The 25,448-nt window shown below is 49.4% G+C and overlaps 1 protein-coding gene across 2 annotated transcripts in view; it reads left to right on the forward strand.

Moving 5' to 3' along the window:
- The window catches only part of FAM194C (family with sequence similarity 149 member C), a 51,193-nt gene extending 46,071 nt beyond the window's left edge, over positions 1 to 5,122 (forward strand). Inside the window, exons 15-17 of one of the 2 annotated variants that reach the window (XM_087824629.1) lie at positions 2,646 to 2,656; positions 4,292 to 4,415; positions 5,026 to 5,122. In XM_087824629.1, the coding sequence (XP_087680755.1) occupies positions 2,646 to 2,656; positions 4,292 to 4,415; positions 5,026 to 5,122 (232 nt within the window). Of the gene's footprint in view, positions 1 to 2,645; positions 2,657 to 4,283; positions 4,416 to 5,025 lie in introns of both variants that reach the window. The other variant, XM_087824628.1, reaches the window with a different exon arrangement.
- Positions 5,123 to 25,448: the final 20,326 nt, after the last annotated feature.

A 25,448-nucleotide genomic window follows, 5' to 3' on the forward strand; every position in this document is an offset into this window, starting at 1 on the left:
ACCCCACCCTATCCCATCCTTTGTGCGATCCAAGTCCTGCTTCTACTTTGTTTACCAGCAGGGCCACATAGATGAGGGTCATTCATGGAGTGATCTCAGGTCCTTGTAAAAGGCAGTGGGTTAGCCTGGCTGAGGTCTGCTTCTTGGCCTCTGGGTACTGGCTTTTCAACCAGGTGATGCCCATTGCTGAGCACAGCCTGGGCCCAGCTTGGGTGAGATGAGCAAAGATAGATCTCTCAGCTCAAGAACCATACAGCCTGGTGCAGGGAAGGAGCCCAGGGGCCATGACGTTGCTGAAGGCTGTATTAGGAGAAAGGAGCGGATTCTAGAATGCCTGGGCTCTCAGTGGCACCTGTCAGCATCTGCCCTTCCTAATGTCCATGGCCTCTTCCAGAGGGAGTGAGGTTGCTCAGGTTTAAGTTAAGAAATACACCAAAGATTAAAGGGGTTTGGGGAGCACACAATTTGAAAAGCCCAAAATGTAGATGAGCTGAGGCCAAAGACGACAAGCAAAGGCATTTTCAGAGACATTCAGAAACCCAGTCTGCCAGTTGGGGATGTAGTAGGTGGGGAGTGGGGGTAGCCAAAAAACTAGTTACAAAAAGACACAGCTCTTACTTGGCTTCTGCTATCCTCAAAAGGAGAATGACCTTTAATGGGAAAGGGCAGTCTATGCCTAACATAGGCAAGAAAGTAGGAAAAGGAGTCTGGCGACCTTTAGTAGCTGTGTGGCAAACCACTTACCTTCTGTGCCTCAGCAAGAATAAGCAGTTTTTACCTGTCTTGGGTTGTGAGGATTAGATAAGTCAACACATATGAAATGATAGCACATCACTAACATTTACAGAGAGGCTATAAATTAATGCCATTATTGCCATTATTGTTAATGCCATTATTATTATTACTAAAAGGAGTTCTGGGTTCTGAAAGGCCTTAATAGTATGTTTTTACAGTTTTCAACAATTTTTGAGGAATAGTGGAAAAAGAATCAGAAAACTACACACACACATACACACACACACACACACACACACACACACACACACACACACACACACACACACACACCACAGATGGTTTAGGTTATTGAAAGAGGAAAGGGGCAGATTCCTGAAACTATAAACCAGTAGGACTCTTCCTAATTCCAGAATGGCTTATTAGGTTGACAGTTTGAAAACACTTAGGGAGAAAGGGAATAGAATGTCTATAAGAAAATATTGCCATAACAACAGTTCTGTTATCTATATCTGTGAAACTACCACCCTAAGTTTTGTGGTGCAAAATAACACAATTATTTGTTATTACTGTCTCTGATGGTTGGAGGGTCTACTGGACTCAGCTTGGTGGTTTTTGCTTGGGTCTCTTGTGTAGCTGGAGTCAGAAATTGGCTGGGGCTGGAGTTCTCTCAAAGGCTTGTTTACTCTCATTGCTGGTAGTTGATGCAGGCTGTCAGCTGAAACACACGTGGCCACTCCACATGACCTGGGCTTCCTTACAACATGGCGGCTGGGTTCCAACAGCAAGGTCCCAAAGAGCCAGGTGGGAGCTGCATTGCCTTTAATGATTCGACCTCATGAGTCATTTAGCATCACCTTCCCCTGCATGTGAGTCCCTAGGTCCAGCCCATGTTTAAGGGAGAGGAACAAGACCCCACTTCTTGATGGGAGTACTGTTGAAGAACTTGTGGGCATGTTTTAAAACCACCCATCGACCCTAGTTCCTCCTCCAGCAGGGCAACTAGAGAGACGTGCTGTCAGCCTAGATTATCTGGACTTGGAAAGTCACTGGGTGAAAGCTCTTGACGTCCTTATGGACACAATGGATAGATGTGGCTCGGGTAGCCTCCTGTTCAGCCACACCCAGTGAGCAGTGAGGAGTGGCAGCTTGAAGGGCGGACCTCTGTACTTGGCCTGTCCACTTGTTTCCTAAATATGCAACTTGGATGGGTGCATGGGAGGCTTGCTGCTCAGCTGTGCACTAGAGGTGGAGAGATGAAGGAATCGAGGTTTGCAAGAGGTGTTTTGAGAGAAAGAAGAACAAATGTTCACCTTTAGATTTGGAAGGTTTATGGTCAGTGGATGTGGAAGTCCCAGCATGACAGACTGTTATGCTGAAAAAAATCTTAAAAGGCAGAACTGTCAGCATACAATGCGAGGGAGGTGCATAGCACCTAGAATGATAGCGTTTCATCTCTGGGTTTCCTGTTTCGAGAAGGATGTTGGCAGACAGCTTTGCATGCAGAGCTGCAGGGCGATGTGGGGGTCTGGGAGGCAAGTCCCTTACAGAGAAGCTGACTGAGGCAAGGGGCCCCTGGTGCACCCCTCCCACTGGAGAAGGGAGCCAGCGAGGGCAGTGTTCCCTGCAGAGGCAGGGTGCCAGGCCATGCCACAGACATGGCTTCAGATGTGTCACTTGCTCTCCCTGGGCCTCAGTTGTCTGCCTGTGAATAGAGAACATCATTCTTTCAGGGCCATTCTTAGAAGAGTGAGTTGAGAGAAACAAAAGCTGTAAGAGATGATGCACCCTGCAATAACAAAATGCCACGTGCCCTGTAAACCGCCAAGCCCAGTAACATATAACATGTAACTGTAACATGCCCGGTCAACCACAGAGCACCTTCCACGCTATCATGAAATCTACACAAGCAAAGTCCTCAGTAAAGTGCCGCATGCCCGATAAATCACCAAGGGCTTTGGAAGCTGCAATGTGCCCTGTAACCTGCAAAGCGTCATAAACTGCTGTGTGCCCTCTACCCAAACTGGAAGATGGAAGCCCTGTAAAGTGCTTTATAAATTGCAATGTACCCTAGACCCTGAAAAGCACTTTGTAAACCACAAGACACCCCATAAATGACAAAGCTCCATATAAACTGGCAAGCGTTCTGTCAGGTGCAGAGTACATTACAAACTGGAAAGGCACAGTGCTATGTAAATGCCCATGTAATACTCAATAGGCTTTGTAAACTGTAAAGTGCCGTTCATATTGAGGGGAAGCTCTTCACAGTTGTGCCGCTTGGTAACACTCCTACCTCTTGCCTACCTTACAAGAGGCAGGAGGAGGCTGACTGGGACAAGGGGGGTGGAGGGGCAGGAAGGGGAAGGCCAGGGCGCAGTGTCAGGAGGCCTGGGTCCCTCCTCGAGTCAGCTGTGCTGGGGGCCCATGCCCTCCTCAGCTGCCCCTGCCAGGACCCCTCGAAGGATGGGGATGGGGAGAGTGGGCCCAGTGTCGGGGAGGAGCCACCTCCACCAGGCCCTCCTACAGTGAGGCTGCTCTGAGGGAGTGCACTCCGCCCTTGCCCGCTGCTCATGCCAGCACCTTCCCTCAGCCCAAGGAGGCCCACCTAGAGCCTGCTTTCCAAGGCCTTGCTCACTCTGTCCTCAGGGACCTCTACAGCTCCTGGGAAAGAGGCATCAAGCCAGGCCCTCAGAAGAGAGTGTGAGCTCTGTGTGTGTGCAGGGACGGAGCGTGGCAGAGCTGACCCTTGAACCCCCCACCACACACACCCCGTCCTAAGTTGCCTCCCCAGCTCCACACCCAGGCAGCTGTCCCTACCAGCCATGGCAGTTCTCAGCAAGGCTCTGGTTCAGCTCAGGGTTTTGTGGCACTGTGAGCCTGTCACTGACCTGCTCTGGGTCAAGCCACTCTGTTAGGGCACCCAGAGACGTGTGAGGTGAAGGCCAGGCCTGGTTGGTGAGGTAAGACTTGTCAGCTTGTGGAGAAGAAAGAGTAGAAGCCTGCTAGGATGAGGCAATGCCCCTGCGTGCATGTCTGTGTCCACATGTCCCCCTTTTTATAAAGATGCCAGATTTATTAGATTGAGGCCTACCCTACTCTGGTATGACTTCTTCTCAACTCATTACTTCTGCAATGACCCTATTGCCTAATCCTAGGGTGCTAGGGATTAGGACTCCAGTATGAATTTTGGAAAGACACAGCCCATAACACTGTAGATGATGACTTATTTTCTTGGCTTCCTGTCCTCTCTCCTTTGCTCATTTGATGGCCAGGCTGGGTGTACAAGTGTCGCGGACACAGAGTTAGGGCAATTCCAGCCTTAGAGAGAAGCCAGGGAAGCCCACCTCCAGTGAGTCTCTGGGTCCCCAGGGGGTCAGGTTCCTCACTCACACGCCCTCTGGAGAAGCGCCCGTGCCCTTTCTCTCCAGGAACTGGAACCTCGAAGGGGCAGCTCTGAGTGAGGGCTGCTTGCCCAGGCACCCCCAGCTCCGGCCCCCTCTGCCTGTGCTCCCACTGAGCACTGCCTCCCCTCCCTGCCTTCCCTGCAGCACGTCAGCCTCCATCCTGGGCCTGGATGACCCTGACTCAGACAAGAGAGCAATGTTGGAAGACAGCCAGGGAAGCGCCTCTTCATTGACCATAGGGGACAAGATGGAGGAGCCCTCCCCCGAAGCGGAGAAGTAGGTGGCCTCCCTGACCCAGGGCGAGGGGCCCTCCTGTGGTGGGCAGAAAAGGTATGGCCCACAGAGGCCACACGGGGCTAAGTGACCTTAGGTGGTCACATCCCCCTGGGCACAGTCATCTCCAACAATCCCTGACCTCTGGCCCCTTTTATCAACATGCTGCCGAGTTGCTTTCCCTGGAGCTGCTTCTGGCAGTGGTCTGGCTGGTGGAGTTTGAGGCCTTTAAGCTTTGTGGTGAAACCCCATAGCCCAGGCCCATCTGTCTGTCTGAGAGGGGTGGAGACTGCCGGCTGTCTCCCAGCAAGAAACCTCCTAGACCTGTCAAGTCCACTAACTTGGCCGTGTTCACTGTGAAGTGAAGATGTGTTCTGCAAGAGTGTGAAAAATCACATTTCTCATGAAGACAGAAAAGCAAAACTGTGAGCACCTAGAAAAGTCACAGGTGCCACCAGGACCCCCAGGTTGGAGCGATACCTAGAGGACCTCAGCTGTGCAAGGTGGAGGCAACGCCCACCTCAGCCCAGGCCAGGGCAGGGCTCAGGCACTGCCCAGACCAGCCCTCTCCACTCATTTCCCAGTATTCGCTTCTCTCTATTTTGATTTTTAGGATGAAACATCCTGATGTGGATCTGCATCCTCATAGAAAAGCCAGGAGGGGCAGTAAGAAGATAAATTCCTGGAAGAAAGTGTCCTCCAAGAAGTAATGCAGGCCCCTTGACCACCAGAGTGCCAGGCCTAGACGAGGCTCCCCCCTCGCCCACCCTGCCCTGCCTCCCCAGCCCTCACCCCCTCTCTCTGAGCCTCTATGTAATAAACAAGCATGCCTCCAGCATCTGGGTGAGGCCATGGGCTAGGCTGGCTCTACAAGGCCAGAGGCCCCCGAAAAGCCCTGTTCCAGGCCCAGTCCTTGGAAACTTGGGTGCTCTGACCCAGAGCTCCTTCTGTGGCCATGAAGTTAGCCCGGGATTGTCCCACTCCCAGGGAAACAAGCCTGACTAGGAAGCCAAGCCCAAGGAGACATTAACCATGGGGAGGTCTGCAATGGGCCTAAACTAAACTATGCCCTCCTCCCCTTCACTGGGTGGGAATGGCTCAGGTTCTGGCCCAAGTGGCAAATGGTGTGAGAGAGAAGGGGGAGAGGGGAGACAGGAAGAGAAAAGCAGAGCAGAGGGAGAGGAGACTAAGGGAGAGATGGGGAGGCAGGTGATGAGAAGGGAGAGCACAGGGGGAAAGGAAAGGGAGAGGGGGGGGAGGAGAAGACATGAGGGAGGAGGGAGAATGAAGGGCAGGCGGAAAGAGAGGGAGACAGCCATGGAGTGGGACAGAAGAGGCAGTGACAGGCCACTCAGGGACCCTTTGGTGGCACCCAGAAAGCCAGAGCCTCTGTGGCCCCTCCATGCTGATGTCCCCATTTAGCCCACCCTCAGTGCCCAAGCTAACAGGCCTGAAGAACCCTCACCAGCATCAAGGGCCCAGAGATGGCAGCCTATTGGGTGGGCTAATGCCCCCCTGGTGGCACCTGAGCAGAACAGGCAGCACACCAGCTCTGGCCCCACTTGTCTGATGCTCCCAGAGCGACACTTCCCAGGAGAAGGGTGAGGACCCCAGAGGGTCTGCCCTGTTCTCAGAGCCCAGAAGAGAGTCTTCAGGCCCTGATATGTCACTGGCATTCAGTGACATGCTCTGTACTTAACTACTTGTGCTCCCTTTGTAAGATGCTTATTAAATCTGAATTTTTTGAGGTTTAATTTCTATCATTTGTATCAAAGGTGTTTTTTTTAATTATACATTTGTCCCCTAGTAATGGATTTGAAATGATGTGCTATGTTCTTAAGCCTGCATTCTTTGATACCTAAGGGGTCTGATATTTGTTAGGGGTCCTGGGTATCCAACCCCTCCTCCCCTTCTGAGCACAAGAACACCCAAGAATTGAAAGGCAAGGGGAAGCAAGTTCCACTGCTGTCCGGATCAGCCTTCACATGCTAGATTTACTATATATGCTGCCTGTGAGGTCTGGGAAGCCCAGTGAGCAGCACCCCAGGATGCCCAACAGAAGCAAACGCAAAGCTTCTCTGAAAATGTTCACTCTCAACCTAGACCTCATAGTATTCCCTCAGAGAGAACTCAGTTGAACAGTAGCTCACAATCCAAAATTTAAAAACATAAGCCAAATAAATGTTCGTTCAAACATTTGAATGAACACAAATGTTAAATTAGACATACAAGACTTTGGATATTGGAAATTGTCAGACACAATATAAAATGAATGTTTTCAAAGTTTAAATAAACAAAAGAAGGATCTGAAAACATAAGCAAGGAACAAGATATCATCAAACAACAAAGATATGGACTGAATTTTGCTTCCAGACGTGTTGGCATAACTGGTACAGAAATAACTGACACAATCAACCAGGGCAAGGGAAGCAGAGTGTGTTCCAGGATCCCTCCCGGCTTTCTGCCGGACATGCTTTCTGGATCGTGGAGCGGGACGGGAGAGTTCAAGCACAGTAGAGAGTGTTGCTGAACTGGGGAGAGAAATCAGAGTTTGGAGAGACAGCAGGGAACAGGACCTGTGGGGCGGGGTATCAGAGAAGAGGGAGCTTTGCAGAGAGACCTGGAAATTTGCGTGGGGATCTGCTTGAGTCTTCGGCTGAATGCCAAGTGCACATGTTTAGGGTGTGGCTCCCTGAGGTCTGGTAAAGAACTAGATTTCCACAGGTAAAAGAATGAAGTTGGACCCCTCCCTAACTCCACGTACAAAACTGCAAATGGATCAAGAACCAAATTTAAGACCTAAAACAGTAAAACTCTTAGAAGACAACAAAGGACAAAAGCATTGTGACATTGGATTTGGCAGTCATTTCATGGATGTGACAAAGGCACAGGCAACAAAAGAAAAAATAGACAAATTGGACTTCATGGCAATTTTTAAAATGTGTGCATCAAAAGACACTATCCAAAGAGTAAAAAGGCAGCCCACAGAATGGAACTGTCAGGCACAATATAAAATGAATGTTTTATATTCAAAAACATTTGAAAAATATTTGAAAATCATGTGTTGGTAAGGGATTAATATCCGGAATATTTGAAAATCATTTGTTGATAAGGGATTAATATCTGGAATACATAGAGAACTTCCAAGCCAACTTAATGCAAAATTGGGCAAAGGACTTGAATAGTCATTTTTCCAAAGAAGCTATACAAATGGCCAATAAACACATGAAAAAATGTTCAATGTCACTCGTTATTGGAGAAATGCAAATCAAAATGACGAAACATCACCTCACACCCATCAGGATGTCTACAACCAAACAGAAAACAGCGAGTGTTGGTGAGTATGTGGAGAAGATGACCCATTGCGCGCTGTGGGTGGGAGTGTAAAATAGTACAGCTGCTGTGGAAACCAGTATGGAGCTTTGTGCACCCATGTTCATAGCAGCATTCACAACAGCCAAAACAGGGAAGCAACCTATGTCCATCGGCAGATGAATGGATAAGCAAATATGGTATATGCATGCAAGGGAATATTATTCAGCCTTAAAAAGGAATAAAGTTCTGCAATATACTATAACATGGATTAACCTTGAGGGCATTAAGCTGAGTGAAATGAGCCACTCACAAAAAAGATAAATACTGTATGATTCCACTTATATGAGGTTCCCTAGAGAAGTCAAAATCATAGGGATAGAAAGTAGAATGGAAGTTGCCAGGGACTGTGGGAGGGGAGGAATTGTTTAATGGATATAGAGTTTTTAATTTTACAAAATGAAAAGAGTTATAAGGATAGACGTTGGTACAGGTTGCAGAACAATGTGAACGTATTTAATACCAGTTAACTGTATACTTAAAATGCTTAAGATGGTGCCTGGCCGGCCGTGGCTCAGCGGTTGAGCATTGACCTGTGATCCAGGAGACCGCTGTTCGATTCCCGGTCAGGGCACAAGCCCAGGTTACAGGCTCGATCCCCAGTCAGGGCCGTGCAGGAGGCAGCCGATCAATGACTTTCATCATTGATGTTTCTCTCTCTCTCTCTCCCCCTCTCCCTCCCTCTCTCTGAAGTCAATCAAGATATATTTTTAAAAAAAAGCAAAGATGGAACATTTTATGTTATTTATATTTTACCTAAAAAAAAATCCTGAAGCAAACATTTTTCTTAATGGAAATACTTTAAATGCATTCCCCTAAAGTTAGGAACAAGATAAGGGTATGACTGTCAATACCACTATCCAAAATACAGTGTACTGGAAATCCTGAACATTCTATGGAAAGTAAAAGAAATAAGAGCATCATAGTGAATTCAGTTTGCTATCTCCAAGTACCATAGACTGGGTAGTTTAAACAACAAAAATTTATTTCTCACTGTCTGGAGCCTGGAAGGTTAAGGCCAGAGTGCCAGCATGGTCGGGGTTTTGGTGAGGACACTATTCCTGGGCATGGCCTTCCTCCTGGATCACTTTCCTTGTATGCTCACGGAGACAGACCTCTCTTCCTCTTATTATAAGGTCACCAATCTCATCACGAGGGCTCCACCCTCATGACCTCATCTAAACCTGACCACCTCCCAAAGGCTTCACCTCCAAATGCCATCACACTGGAGGGTTATGGCTTCAACCAAGGAACTTGAGAGGTAGGGACAAACACACAAGTGTTCAGTCCATAGCAGAAAGATATAAGGATGCGGAAGGAAGTGACAACATTGTCAGTTTGCAGGTTACTAGTCATCTACCTAGAAAAACCAAGGATCGGTAGACACACATATTAGAACTAATATGGACTTAACGAGGTCCTGGACACAAGAACTGCACAAAGTCAGTTTCCCAGTGAGAAGCAGTGGGCCAGGCTGCACGCACGGTGACACGGGGTCTTAAAAACACAGAGCAGGTGGGTGACGAACAGGAGATTCAAAGCACAGTCAGTTGCTTTAGTGACAGGAGCAAACTGAGGCAGAAGAAACACAGAGCAGAGTGCTTGCCCAAGAGAGGATGGGGCCCCTCTGCTGAGAGCCCAGGAGGTCTCAAGAAGACGCAGAATGAAGCCCAGGCCCCAGCTGCTGAGGCCCCTGACAGCCCTCACCCAGAACTGGCAAGTATCTCTCCCTTCAAAACTCAAAACCTGCTTCCCCCTGAATTCCTCCCCCCTTTCTAAGCCTTAAGACTATGGGCAAGTGACTTTGGTCTCTGGGCCTCCACATTCTCATCTGTAAAGTGGGACTGATGACAGTTACAGCTTCCCAGGGATATGGGTGGACTGAACATGGCACTGTAAAGGAAGGACCAAGCTCATGCTTAGTAATCATGGATGAAAAGAACTGTCATTAAAGTGGTTAAAAAGCCCCCCACCCACCCAATGCCAACCTCCACCGCAGCAAGGCCCGCCTGCAGGCTGCCTCCCAGTCTCCAGCTCCATCAAGGGTTAAGGAGCTTGGCTGCTTGCCGAGGAGCAGGAATGAGGTAGCAGCCCTGGCAGCTATGTCTCCCTATCTATGAGCAATCTCCTCCCGCCCTCCAGCTCAGGCCTTTGGAAATGAAAGCCCCTCTCCCAGGCTAAAGCTCTTCTGCTGGCTGCATCATAATGACTTTCCCAGACAAAGAGATTGGGATGGGCCCTCCTCCATGCCTTCTTGGCTCTCACTTCCCCAGGTCTCTGGGATGCAGGGGTCCCTGAGCTGCCCAGAGCTGTCAGCTCATGTGTGCAGAGAGAGATTGGGTCCTTCCAGCTCCTGGCTCTGTGGGGCTGGAGGAAGGGGAAATGGGTGGGGTGGGGGAGAGCTGGGAGGGAGTCCTGGAGTTGGGGGAATGCTGACAGGTTGGGGAGTACCCAGTCAGGGCGCCCCAGTCACTCTAGGTCTTATAAGAACCCACCCATCCTGCTATGGGCCTGCCTGCAGGCTATGGCCCATTGGTGAGTTGTGAAATCTATTCAGTGGGTTGTGATCTACATTTTTAAAAAAAGAAATGGATTAGACAATAGAGTGCATTGTATATAATAAAGCAACAAGCTGTGAGTGTGGGCTCTTTTTCTGTCCTCACTGTGTAAAATGTATTTCTTCCCTGGGAAAGTATATATATAGTCATACATTTGAAAACCACTGGATTCGAGGATTGGGCACAGGACCTGTTTACGGCAAGAATTCAGAGCACAGCCTTGGGTGGGGGTGCTGTTCTTAACAAATTAGAAGAGAGGAGCCTGAAAGGAAAAAGAAAAGCTGGAATCCCCAGAGGCAGATCTGCATGTGCACAGCCCTCCACAGTTTACACCACTCGAAGGCCTCCCTCACTACAGCAGCTGCTGGGATCATTTTGTGTAAATATCAAGGAATGTGATTGCTGGATCATACGATAACAGTGTGTTTAGTTTTATAAGAAACCACTAAACTGCCTTGCAAAGTGTCTGTACTGTTTTGCATTCTCACCAGCAAGGAATGAAAGTTCCTGTTGCTCCAAGTCCTAGTCAGCATTTGGTGTTGCCAGTGTTTTGGATTTTGGCCATTCTGATAGGCTTGTAGTGTTATCTCACTGGTGTTTTAATTTACACTTTCACAGTGGCATATGGTTTTGAGCATCTTTTCATATGCTTATTTGCTATCTGTATGTCTTTGGTGAGGTTTCTGTTCAGGTCTATAGCTTACTTTTTAATCTGATTTTTCATTTTGTTGTTGAGTTTTAAGAGTTATTTGTATATTTTGGATAACAGTCTTTATCAGATGTGTCTTTTGCAAATATTTCTCCAAGTCTGTGGCTTGTCTTCTCATTCTCTTGACATGTCTGTCTCAGAGTAGAAGTCTAATTTTCTAATTTTAATGAAGTCTAGCTACTCAGTTATTTCTTTCATGAATCTCTGTCCAGTGTGAGGCACTGGACTACAGCAGTGAACAAAATAGGCAAAACTCCTCTCTCTCCAGGGAGGGGAGAGACAGACACCAAATCCAAGAAGCACAATGCTCACTATGGCCCATTGTGATACATGTTATGAGGAAGTAAATCAGGGAGGGACTCACAGGGGAGGTGACCTGTAAACAAAGCCCTGAAGGAGGTGAAGGATAAGCCTTGTGTATGTCCAGAGGAAAAGCCTTCCAAGTAAAAGTCCTGGGGCAGAGCATGCCTGTAGTGTTGAAAGAACAGTAAGGGCCAGAGTAGAGGAGCTAGAGGACACTGGGGGAGGAGATGAGAACAGAGAGAGAATAGTTGGGGAGTCCTTGTGGACCCTTGGAAGGACTTTGGCTTTTTCCCTGAGAGAGGTGGGAGCCAGAGAGGGTATGGCACAGAGGAGGGATGGGGCCTGATTTGGTTTTAACAGGGTCCCTCTGGCTGCTGGGGAAGACAGTCGGCCTGGGAGTGAGGCCTGGGAGTAAAGCAAGCACAGTGTGGCTATGTTTGGAAGATCAAGTCAGTAGGACTTCCTAACAGATCGATTTGGGGTGAGAGAAGAGAGACTGCGGGAAGAACTCCAGTGTTCTGGAAGGATGGAGATCCGTTCCTGAGTTGGGAGGCTGCAAGAGGAGCCGGCTTGGGGAGGGGCATTAGGAACTGGGCTTTGTTTGTGTTAATTAAGGAGGCTCCCTAGGCACCCAGGTGGAGAGGGCTGATGCCACCTTCCCCAGATCCCATCAATGTGGCTCCTCTGCGGCTGAAAGAGGAAGGAAGGGGCTACTTTTTGGGTCAGGGAGGAACTTTCTGGGGAAGACAGACACTAAAGGGGCTGCAAGCTGTAAAGGAGGTACCAGAAAGGATCACGTACCCCAAAGAGAGTGAGGTGTGGCCCAGATCCTGGAGTCCCTGAGCCTGAGATCCAGAACTCCTCCCCAAGCTGGTCTGGGGGTCCTGTGGGGGCAGGTCAGGAGGGGGCTCCCCTGAGGATGGTGGAATTCTCACCTCATTAGCGCTTTCAAGGGAGCTTTCCAGCTGTGTCACTAGCTGTAAGCAATTTATTTTAGGTAGAAGCAGACAGGGTTCAAAGTGAGAAAGGTAGTCCTTCCTTTTCTCTTCCGATTATTCCACTACGTCGAGGAGAGTCTCAGGCGGGTGCGACCCATCTTTAACACCTCTTTGGCACTTGATAATCTCCCTTCTTAACCAAGGGGGAGCAGGTGCCAAGCTCAGAGCCTCTGCAGGCAACAGTGTTTGGCTAGAATTTAACAATGTAGCTTTATGTCCAGTTTATTTTATAGCGCCCTTGTATTTAATTTACAGCAATTCGTGGCAGTGATTGGAAGTTTCTTTTAAATACATCTAAGTTGAAAGTGTGAATGGATTTAAGATATTCAATAAATAAATGCGGCAAACATCGTGGAGGTGATGCATAAATCCCCGGCCTTTGGGAAACACTCCCTTAATAATCGTGTTTGTAGGGTTGCTATGAGCTTTGGCTTATGTTGGTCCTTTTGTTTGGGGTACTTTGTCTTCTGTAATATTTTGCTCCCTTCTTCTTTCTTGACCCCTGGCCTTTTTCTCTAGAAAGTAGGATAGGGTGGGATCCAGCCTTTGTCCCACCAGCCTTGGCCGGGCTCTGACGGCTGAGAACATCTTTCTACAGAGCCAGGTCGGCATCCTTTTTGGGTCCCAGTCCACTGGGGGGCGTCTCCACACTGGCCTGATCTGCCCACATTTGCCCTGTCTGGATGCACGGACTTCAAACCTCCCACCCTCAGTCCTTAGGGCTTCAGGGCAGCACGGAATTTCGGTTTCTGTCTCCCAGGGCTGTCCATGACACAGCTCCCTGCTCTCTCTGCACCATCTCCACCATCTCTCTCCCTCGCAGGAGCCCTGTGATGCAGGGCCAACACCGAGAGGCGATGAGACGGATGCGGTCACCTGGGGCAGGAGTGGCTGACCCAGGATGACACAATGATGGTGGGCGCTGGGCTGGGCCCTTCCCACTCCATGAAAGAGCTACCTGGGGGGGGGGGGGCAGGAGGAGCAGGGATGAACAAACTGTGCCTCGTCCCAACCGTGTGCTCAACCTTGTGGCCAGCCTTTAGGGACAAAGCCAGATCCCCTAGGCATTGGGGTTTTACTTTTTTCCCTCAGAGGCCCTTGAACTAGACCCCCAGAGAGGGCAATGCTTAACAGAAAAGGCTGCCGTTTCTGAAACATGAAAGGTGAAGACTTCTCGGAATCCCTCCATAGTAATCACCATCATTTTTATCATATTTACTTTGTGTCAGGAACTATTCTGAACACTTTACAGATATTAATTTGCTTAGTTATCTTAAAAGCCCTGTGATGTGGTTGCTTTTACTATTCTGATATTGAAGATGGGGACACTGAGGCACAGAGATGTGAAAAGAGTTGCATAAGGTCACACAGCAGGTCAGTAGCAGAGCTAAAAGTAAAGCCCAAAGAATTTGGTTTCCCTTATTAAAAGCCTTGGGTCTGTGTGGGCAGAGGGGGCAAGGCTCTGGTCTGTTTCTGCTGTAACCTCCAAGGCTGCTGGTGCAGAAGAGCCAGCCCCTTCTCGCTGGCCTTGGTAGAGGGCCCTCAGCCACCTGCCTCCCACCTGGCACTGTCAGCCCTTGACAGTTTTCCTGGTCAGTGAGCATGCCACCTCTGCTTGCACACCCCCAGTGATGACGGGCTCACTCCCTCCTAGCTACCTCTTTTCTCCCTGCTCTGCCTGAGAGAAACCTCCTCTTCCTCACCCTGTGGATCCAACATCCACTGGGGTCTGGCACTATGGACCCCCAGACCTGCCTGCTCCCCCTGCTCTGGAGGGGCCTCTCTGACCTCTATAGACCTAATAGGGTTTCCTGAACTCCAAAGTTTGTGGCCCAAGGGACTCTAAGTATAGTTTGGGGAATTAAAATAAAGGCAGGGCTGGGGCTACCTGAGCATGTATGTGTGTCAGGGCTGGGGGGGGAACAGTGGCTTCGGGGCTCTGCTTCTACCCAGCCTGCCCACCTTTGCCCCCACAGTGAGGCCAGCCCAGTGCACCATTTCCAGGGTCTGGCCCTTTTAAATTTAGCTGGAGGAAAAAGCAGTTTGTGCAGGCCTGGAACGCGGAGACAATCAGCAACAGGAAAAAGTCATCCGAGGGGAGTTTTCAATGAATTATGGAGGCATTGTTCCTGCGCCCAAGGAGCCAGGGCTGCTGGTCCAGGCCTCACCGACCCAGCCCAGGCCTCTGGGGCCAAGCGCTGCCTAGAGCTGCGTCAGGACAACACAATGTGGGCGTCTGAAGGCCCCCCCCCAAAAAAAAAAAAGCAGAGGAAGAAAAATACTGGAAATTCCCTATGTCCCAGCTATGGAAGAGCCTTTCTTGAAAATCAACAGCAAGGGAAAGGTTGCTGCCCGCCCAGGCGGGGGACCTCGGGGAGCGGGAGGAAGTCACAAGCGATATTTTGAGATATTTTCAGTCTGGTGTGATGCCGGTTGATTTTCCAAAACATGAGGGCCTCATGCTGAGAGGAGAGTTGAGGTTGGACTGGGGCTGACCTGGGGGTGGGGCCCGGGCGCAGGATGGGCCAGGACAGGGACATAAACAGAAGCTGACCCAGTTGGAGCGCTCAGGCGTCCCAGCTGGCTGACTCGCAGGCCCCTCACAGCCAGGGGAGGCCCAGGGGGTCTCCTGTTGATCCAAAGGCCTTTCCAGACCTTACCTTGATGAGAGGACCGCAGATGAATCCTGGGGTCCCCTGCACAGAAAGCCTGCTGGGTGACCAGGGAGTTCTGCTTGCTCACATCTCCCAATGGGGAGCTCACTACTTATTGGTTAGCCCGTCCCATACCTTCACAGCTCGGACTGGGAGACACAATAACAATACTTTTGGGAGGGACGCAGTAATGAACAAAAGAGAAAAAAACTGCTCGCAGAGCTAACATTCTAGTGAGGAGACACAGCACACACAGTAACATTTACAGTGTGTTAGAAATTGCACACACTATGAGAAGATAAAGCAGGGAGAGGAGTAGGAAGTGCTTGGGATGCGATTCTAAAAATAAGGGGTTAAGGAGAAAATTTCTCCTCACTTTCAGCTGAGACCCAGCTCCCTGGGATGTGTCACAGGCCCCCATGCTGCCCTCTGGACCCGTAGCCCTTCACTCCCCCTGTCCTGGGCAGCCCTGCACTGTTCCAGGCTGAGCAGGGCCAGCTCCTCACGGGAAGGGGGCTCCAGCCCCTCCTCGCCCTTCTCCAGCAGCTCTGAGCTGCCTGCCTTTCCCGGGAGCGGGCAGGGCATTTTAAACCCTTTATCTCAATGAATGCACCCTACGGTCCTCATTTAGCTGTTTTAGCAGCTGATCCCACTGTTACCTCCCACTGAGCCCACCGTCCTCAGAAGCCCGGTGCGGACAGCAAGCCCGTCTCCTCCATCCACCTCCTCCATCCACGGGTAGTTCAAGCTGGCAGACCCAAGAAGAAGAATTTGCATTTATTCCTATTGTTTCATCCTGTGGAATTCTGTCCCTGCAGCTTGCAGAGACCTTTTTGGCACAGAGCTGGATCACATATGAGATAAAGGGTTAATACTAACATGTAAAAAGTGCCTAAAAACAGATAACAAAAATAGGAGAAAGAAAGAAACAAAGAAACAAAGGAAGAAATAAACAAAGGAAGAAAAACAAGGAAAGAAAGGTGAGCAAAGAATAGACCAGGCGGTTCGCTGCAGAAATGCAAATAGCCAGCAAACAAACGAAACTCTGCTCAAGCTCGCAGGCAGTGGTGGAAATGCAAATTAAAAGAACAATGAGATGCCATTTTTCTCCCATCAGATTGGGGAAAAATATTAAATATTGATGACATCCAGGGCCAGCAAGGAGGGGGGCAGTCAAACAGTTTTGATACTGCCGGTGGGGGTGCGAGCTGTCATAATCTTTTGGGACAGTCATCTGCAGTTTCTATTAAAGTTTAAAATGTGTATGCCCTTTGATCTAGCAATCCCATTTTGGAGACTCTATCCTGCGAAACCACAGACACATAAGGTGATACCCACAAGAGTGTTTGCTGCACAAAAGAGAAAGAACACTAAATGTTGATGAATAGGGCAATAATTGAACAAATCCTGGGACATTTGTTCTATAAGATATTAGGCAGCTGATAAAAATAATTGGATATGTATGTAGGTACGTATAAACCTAGGTATAAACCTGGAACCATGTTTATGGTATATTATTAGACAAAAACGAGGTGCAAAGTCAGGTATATGGTGTGATCTTATTTTTGTAAATATGCTTGAAAGAGTAAACTAGAAAGAAATATTCACCAAACTGCTAACATCAGTTACCCCATGGCAAGAGGATTGCAAGGTGCAAGATATTTTTTTATGTCATTTCTCTATTTTTTTACGCTCACAATAACTTTTTGTACCTCTAATAATTTAAGTAGCAGATACTTTTTCTTAAAAGTCATCTTTAAGCTGTTTCTATAGAGATCTGCTCATCACATCATCATCATGAACGAAGAACACTAGCATAGAAGGTTGTCTTTTCCCTGCTGAGCTGGGGGGTCCGGCCCACTGTGGACCCCCTTCCTGGGTCTTCCAAGAGATATCCAAGTATCCACTCCCCTGCTCACCCCCACACTAGCGGGAATCCCACTGCTCACTAAGCCTCATGGGTATTCCTTGCCTCAGCTCCCACATCTGCCTCTCCTGTGCATCATCCTGCCTTCCCTGACCTGTGAGCAGTACAGGTTCCAGAAACTGTGCAGAAGGGACTAGGCTGGGTTTCCTAATCTTCATCAGAGATTTGGGGGTGCAGAGCCTAGGCTCAGGACAACCACCAGTTTCCACCTTGCATGCCAGCTCTGAAGAGTGGCAGAGGCTGCTGAGCAGAAAGGGATCCTGAGGCCATTTCTAGGTTCCACTGACTGATTAGTAATGTTTGTTCTCAACAGGGGACTGGCGAACAGGAGCACCGAAGTTATTGATTTGTCATGGTTGGTCCAGGCCAGTGATTCTCAGTCTGATACCATGCACAAAAATCATTGAGTATCTTATCAACACAAAGATTCAACTCCAGCAGTTCTGGGGATGGCCCAAATTTTGCATTTCTACCAAGCCCCACGGAGATTCTGAGGCTGCTGGTCTGAGGACCACTCTTTGAGGAGTATGGGGCAAGGATCTTTGAGACTCCCATTCACAGCTACTTCCTCTTCTCCCTTAACTTTATACACATTTGCAAACAGAAGAGATCAACCCCTTCCCACTATCTAACACTTTTGTTGTTGTTGCTAATTCTCACCCAAGGATTTTTTTTTCATTGATTTTTAGAGAGAATGGAAGGAAGGGAGAGGGGCAGAGAGAGAGAGAAACATCGATGTGAGAGAGACACACCCGTTGGTTGCCCCCTGCACACAACTGGGGCTGGGGACCAAACCTGCAACCCAGGTACATGCCTTAACCAGGAATCAAACCCTTGACCCTTCTGTGTGCAGATGGATGCTTTAACCACTGAACAACACTGGCCAGGGCCTGTCTAGCACTTTTTATACCCATCACACCGCTTGATTTTTGGAACAGCTCAGGTTATTGTTATCTTCCTTGACAAACGAGAAAATAGAGGTGCAAAAGGGACACAGGACTCTCCCATGGTCCCCCAGCTGCTGGTGGCAGAGGTGGGCCTGAATGGCAGTTCAATCATCAACCTCCCTCAGCCCCAACCATCTCCTCTCTGGAGCCAGAAACTAGCCAGAAAGACCCTGCTGCTCCCTGAAAGTGCTGCGTTCACTGCCATAAATAAGGTCTCCGCCAAGCCAAGTCCCTCCTCCCCGGGCAACCTCTCAGCGGGCTGGGTCTAGGACAACCACCGAGGGAAGGGAGGCTTGCAGACAGCATGAGTTATGGGCTCCGGGAAGCCCATTAGTCACTGAAGCAAGAGGAGTTAACTTGAGCTTATTAACTCTAAACGTTTATTATTCACATTGATCACCGTGGCAGACAGCACCCGCCCCCCACCTCCCAGGAGCCAGCCAGCGCATTCTGATGGCAGATTGGCGATGCCTGCGTCTTGAGTCCCCAGGAAATGCAGGCAGGGCACAGTCTCAGCTGCCCCTTTCCAAGAGACCAAGAAGGGTTTCTCATCAGTGGCCCTGTCACTCATCTGCTCCCTGCTTATCTGCCAGCCCCTGTTCTGGGCCAGGCCCTGAGCCAGGAGCTGGGGAGCTATCAGCACCCAATCAGACACCACTGTCATGGGCTGGCCCTGAGGCTAAAGAGGTGGGGAAGCTGGTTGTTAGGAGCTTGGTTTGATTTTCAGCTCTGCCACTTGGCAGCAGGTGAACTGTGACTTTTCAGAGACTCCATTTTGTCATCGATAAAATGGGGGCATTTTCATTCATTCAACAAATATTTATTGAGCACCTAGTATGTGTCCTAAGATGCAATAGAGAGCAGAAGAGCTCTCCACTCTCATGGAATTTATGCTCTGGAGATGGAGACAGGCATAAAGCTATGGAAGAAAATAAACAGTAATTTCAAGTAGCAGTAAGTATGATGAAAATAATTTCAAGTCACATGGTAGAGAGTGGCTAGGGGTGTGGGGGGATGTTAGTGGGACAACCGGGGACAGCTTCAAGGAGATGGCATTTGAGCTGAGACCTGAATGACAGGAAAGAGCCAGCTAGAGAGAGATCTGGGCCAAGGGGAGTCTAGGCAGAGGGAATATAAATACCAAGGATGATGGCCTTGGATCAGGCAAAGCTTATCATGTCTGGTGACTGGAGAGGTAGTCAGGGTGGCTGGAATTTAAATGAGATGCGGAGGAGAGAAATGGAGGCCCGGAGCCACTGTAAGGATTTCAGATTTTATTCTCAGTGCAATGGGAACCACTGGGTGATTTTAGGTTAAAAAGGTCATTAAGGGTATAATCATACTTGACCTCCCTCCGTGGCTATTACGAAGTATAGTGGACACCAGGGGTCCTGCCTGGATCTCCAAGTGCTCCTGTCCCCCAGCTGCAGTGATGTGGCTGCTAAAGGCTGACGGCTGCACTTTCTCCTAAGGACGGCCTTCAGCTACCACCCTTCCCCAGGGTGGGCCCCTCGCCTCAGGTGGGGGCCAAGCTGTGTTGCTCTTTGCACTGCAGAGCTCCCCCTGGGGCCAGGCTGAGGCCGCTCTCCAGCGGGGATCACAGTCTTGCTTGGTGCTTTGCTCCTGCCCTCCCTGCCTCCCTCACTCCTGCTGACAGCACTTTGTCAATAATTCATGTGCACCTGGGTTCCTGAACTAAGACACGATTAGAGCAAATGGTGACTGTAAAGGCTGAACCCAGAACCTGCTCACAGTGGTACTTCAGGTGACCAACTCATCCTGGTTTGCCCAAGACGTGGATGGCTTTAGTACTGAAAGTCCTGCATCCCTGGAAACCCCTCAGTGCTGGGCAAACCAGAGGTAACTGCTTGGTAAGATTCGTTTGTTCATTTACCAAATACCTCCTGACCTCCCTGTGCCAGGCTCTATCCATAGAGCCACAACAGGGCCCCATCTTCGGGAGCTCACAGATCAGCTGCAGGAGGCTAGCAATATCATTAGATGCTTACTCAGACCTGTGAGGCGATCAGGAGAGCCAACCTGGGGCGGTCAGGTGGGGGCTGCCCAGTGAATGGTGGCAGAGCACCCACCCTGGTGAGCTGATGATCAGGAAAGCCTTGAGCTTCAGATCTACAGATGCAGAGAGAGAGACCATGAGAAGCAGGTTCTGGGGTTCAGCCTTTACAGTCACCATTTGATCTAATCGTGTCTTAGTTCACGAATCGTGTCTAATCGTGTCTTGGCCATACCCGCAGCTGTCCCACGCCTTAGTTACTTCACCTGGGAAGGCCCCTCCAAATTCGTCAGGAAGCCCAGAATGTCTGCAAAGCAGAGACTTCTTTGGGAGGAGCCTTCAGTCAAGGCAGTTACGACAGGATAGAGAATCTCCTCTGACTCAGCAGGCACTGGACTGGTCTCTGAAGCCCCATGACAACCCAGACTAGGAGGCCTATTATCTACATTTTACAGACAGGAAAACTGAGGCTTAAAGAGAAGTGACCTGCCCAAAGTCACATAGCCCGTGAGTGGTGGAGCTGGGGCGGGATCTCAGGGCTCTCGGGGCTCTCGGGGCTCTCAGGCTCCACAGCCACTGAGCCAGTTAATTCATTAAAGAAGATAAGGTGTTACTGCCCACATTTAATTCTTTTCTTTACACACTCCTTTCATCCATTTATTGATTTCAAAGCAGAATGGATAAAAGTACAGGTTCCAAAGCCAACTCCACTCCACAGAAGCTGTGGGACCAAAGGCAAATGGCTTACCTTCTCTGTGCCCTGCGGTTCTCATTTCTCAGATTGGAAAGCACAATAGCACATCCCTCCAAGGGTTTTTGTGAAGATTAAATGAGTTAATACATGGAAAGTACTTAGAACAGAGCCTGACACATCACCTCAGCTATAATTGCTTTTTTAAAATTACTAATACTTAGTATGATACAAGCCATAATAATAAAACATTGGAAACAACCTAAATGTTCAGCAATAGAGGTGTTATTAGCCAACCGTGATGTATTGCTTTCACTGGATAGAAGAGTAATTAAGTCAGGTGATGTTCACGCAAAGCTAGACAAATAGACTAAGAGGACAGACCAAAAAGTCCAGAACTGGACCAACATGTAGAATCACCAGATTTATGACAACCGAGATGCTGTACAGTGGAAAAATGGTGCTGGATCAGCTGGATATGCACGTAGGGAAGAAAAGATTTTTGACCCCTACCTCACATCATACACCCAATATCTGTTTCAGTGAACTCTATGCAGCCCTTTACCTTGACCAGAACATTGCCTGTATGTATGGTTACCCAACCACCTGCAATCTAAAAAAAGTGAACTCAGAATAATGAAGCCACTTTAAACGTGTGTACAGACTGATGAGAAAGCCAAGGTGAATTTCAGTGGTGTCGATGGCTTCATCTGAATGAAAATTTCGGTTGTGATGGTTGTCCTTTCAGTAAAATGAAGGACAGTCCTTTATTTTGAAGTTCACGCACACAACTTGCCCAATCCAAGATAATCGCAGAAGGAAGATGAATTTTAGGCAACAAGTAATCAATAAAAAAGTTCCAAATTCCTTTGGAAAAAAGAAAAACATGTTTTGTTGTCCCCTGACAGGGAGATGGAAAAAAATAAAATAACCAAGGGAAAAGTCACCCCACGCTTTCCTCACGGTTATAGGCCCCCACCACTGTGGCGCCGTGAGGAAGTCGAAGGTTGAGTGAGCAAAACATGTTTTCCTTCGGCAGGACGTCTGTAGGAACTGTTGGAATCAATTATTGGAAAACACAAAAATAAAATAAACTTCAGCCTGTGGTAAACACTACCCCTCTCTCTGGGATTGGAAAAACAAAGGCCAGGATGGGGGTCAGCATGGAACCGCAGGCAAGCATGTCACGTAGGAGGCAGGGACATGGGTTTTGGGTGAGGCTGGGTGAGGCAGGAGCCTTCCTGAGCCTCAGTTTACCCACCTGCAAATCCACAATCCTGTGTCCATCTCACAGAGTTGGAGTGAACTCACTTAATAAACATGTTTAGCTCTTATCTCGTGCCTGTCTATGAGTGGGGGGCTGGGCACTCCGAGATGCAACTTTCCTAGTGCTGATGTGCTCAGGGCCAGCTTCGTGGTGGATGCCCAATGTCATCTCAGAGGGACACACACTCAGGACGGCCCCATGCTTGGTTTAAGCCCCGACGTTCTGCTGTCACCATTAGAAATTCTTAATTTTGAACAAGAGGCACTGCATTTTCATTTTGCACTGGGCCCCACAAGTTACGTAGCTGGTCCTGGATATGAGGCAAAAACCAATGATGCTTTTCGATCGCTCGCTGAGTGTGTCTGAACCCTCTTGGTTCCCTCTAAGACTTGGCACAAAGAGGTGCTGATAAATGGGGGTGAAATGAACATGAAGGGAGAAACCAGGAGCCGTGAATATTGCACTGCCACCTGCCCCGGGCGGCACCTCTGCCACAGAAACCCTTAAGCCCGCATAGTGCCGCAGCTGCCGCTGTTTTGGTGAAAATTATCTCCATTTTGGTTGGGAAGGTCTGAGTTAAGTTCAAAGGGAAAAGCACCAACTGTGTGATTACAAAAGACCTGGGATCACAACCTTCGCCTGCTCATGGGCTGTGCATCCCTGGGCAAGTCTGTGAGTCTCAGTGTCCTCATCTGTTAAATGGGCATAATCATACCTGACATGGAGAGTGCCTGTGGAGATTAAATAATGTTTAAACTGCCACAGCTCTACCATATTGAGGAGGCACCAAGCCCACATCTCCAAAGGCAGGGGGTACCAGGATCCTAAGTGAGGTGTTTATAGCTGGAGTCAGGCCTTAGAAATAAGAATTTGACTAGACCCTGGGGCACTGTCCCTGCAGAGCAGGGGCTGGATGCTGCTCCCTATTCATAAGTGAAGTGCGAAAACGTTGTATTTATAAATTGTTAAAAAGTAGTTCACCAAACTGTCAAGTCAGTGACAAATGGTGTGTGGATTAGAGCTTCACAAACACAAGCAAATATCTACCTGCTAAAGAAATCAAATCCAAATTGATTGCTAACTATGTGCCAAGTACTTCCTTAAGAACCCTTAGTAATAAAGTCTAAGGTTTACTAAGCAGTTAGTATGTGCAAGGCACCCCCAGGCCAAGTGCTTGAGGGTCATTATCTTATTTCATCTTCTTAATGGACACGTGAGGTAGGTGCTAGAAATGCCCCCATTTGTGGGGGCTCAGAACTGGGAAGTGGTGGGGCTGGGGCTCAAACCCCAGTGTGTTCTCCACAGCCTTGTCCAAACTCGGAGCTATCGAAGTTCTGTCACTAGCTCATACCGTGAAATCATCAGAATGATTCACACATGGGTCCCGCCAGGCTATACGTGAAAGGTTCTCTTCCCCTCCCCACTACATGGTCCCCTCACCAAGGATAACTGCCTCCCCCCCCCAGGTGGACAGGATCTGGCTCCAGCCTACAGCCCTTGTGGCACAAGGCAGCTAGGAGGCAGCTCCTGCAGGAAACCATGCAAGTTGACTGCAGTCTCTACTGAAGGACGGGAGACAGCGGCCATGGGGCATGGACCGGAGCCCAGAGCACTGAGCATTTTAACGGTGTTCCCAGGCTGGGCCTGATTCATTTATCTAAGTGTCTGGGTTTCAGGTGGGAGGAGGTTCACTCCAGCAATTGATAGTGTCTGTGACAGGGGTCACATCGGTTCCCAGCCCCTCTCTGCACACAACCACACGGGTGCACATGTGCTTATTAAGCTAATTAATACCCTCTTTCCGGAGTCGCTATCTCCCTCACCCTCTGCCTTGGGGCCAGCAAAGAAACACAGTCTCCACTCTGGAGCTTCATGGAGAAAATAAATCAGGGGTCCGGCCTTGTGCATCGGGAAGGTGACATTGACACCCCCATTCTGCAAAGCTGTCCCATTAGGAAAGGATGGCCCTGTGAGGCCGTGAGCTCTTGCTCCCTGGGGGAACTCAAGTGCAGGTGGCAACAGAGGTAGAACATCGGAACTGATTGCTTGGCAGGGCCTTCCCAAGACTGCCCGGCTCCCCAGCAGGCAGAGCAAGGTGTGGACAAGCTCCCACCTTTTCGATGTAATGGCCAGGTTCTTGTCTGATGACCCAGCTGGAACTTCAGGCTGTTTGGGTTCAGGAGGGGTCCCTGTGCTCCTCCCACCCCAGGCTCCACTGGCCTTTTAATGGGGCCACCAAAGCCTTAACTCCATGTTTCCCCAAATGAAGAATCTCAGTCCCAACCCCAGGGACCCTTAACTCACTGGGCCTGGGATGGGGCTTTGGACTTCGTGATGTAATCAGCCTAGAATATTCTTCATATTAGGACGTTCAGGTTCCCTTGTTAACCTAGACATGTGGCTGGTGGCAGTGGCCTTGACAAGCCCTGGGAGGAGATTTTTCTGAAAGTTAATCTCCTTTTCTCATTCTCTCTGCCCAAGGTCCCTTTTGGCTGAGGGAGGGAAGGAGAAAGGCACAAGCTCCTAGAAGCCAGTCTTGAGTTCCCCCTCACCTCTGCCACTTCCCAGCTGAGTGGTCTTAGGCACAGACTTTGCTTCTCTGAGCCTCTGTTTCCTCATCTGAAAAATGGGGATAATGATACATTCCTCTGGGTTCACTAATCCCCAGTGTAGTTTTTGGTGATTGTAACAGTGAGACCACATTAGCTTGTTCATTGTGAATGAATGCCAGTTCCTCCATAGAGTAATCATTTAATCTTGATCCCCTCATCTCCAACGTACTCCTCTTGAGAGCTGCATCCTGGCCTAGAGACCACCAGCCCCTTCAGACTGTGAGGAGAGTGGGAGTTGTGTGGAAGGGTGTCTGTTACTGTTTGTTGGGTACATAACAGACATTACAGTGGGTGCTCACGATGGGCCAGGCTCTGTTCCAGGTGCCATGCCAGTAAGGCAGCCAAGGAGGGAGACCCAGCCCTGCCCTCCTGGAGCTGGCATTCCAGGTGGGGAGACAGATGCAACACAGGTAAATAGATAATTAAACAGAATGATGGTCTCAGGTATGGGTGAGTGCAAGCAAACAAGAACCACGAAAGGATGAGATGGAGAGGGGCTGGGGGTGGGCAGTGGTCAGGCACACGTCTGTGAAAAGGTGACATTTGAGACCTGACTGATAAGGAAAGCTGGCCCAGGCATGGGAAAAATTGAGAAGGTGTTTTCTAGAGAGCAGAAATGGCAGGTGCAAAGTCCCTGGGGCTGGAGGGAGCTGAGCAGGGTCAGGGATGGAGAGGAAGGCTAGTATGGCTGGAACTGAGGGAAAGGGGTGGTGGTTGGAGATGAGGTGGAGAGGGGCCTGATGAGGTGGGGGTGTGCCTGGTCTTGGAGGCCACAGTTAGGAGAGCAGATGTTATTCACAAAGCAACTGTAGAGCAGCTACCACATGCATCGCAGTGCTGGGAGCTGTGTTCATGGCCTCCTCACAGCTGCCCTTGGGCACGGAGAGAGGGAGGGGCGTGTACTGGTAGGCTGTCAAGGAAAAGGCTGGGCTCCTGATCATGCAGGCCACAGGGTCCCTGCCCTGCCCTGCCCCCCAAAACAAC

This window comes from Miniopterus natalensis, chromosome 15 (assembly GCF_054644295.1).
Source record: "Miniopterus natalensis isolate mMinNat1 chromosome 15, mMinNat1.hap1, whole genome shotgun sequence".
NCBI lineage: Eukaryota > Metazoa > Chordata > Mammalia > Chiroptera > Miniopteridae > Miniopterus > Miniopterus natalensis.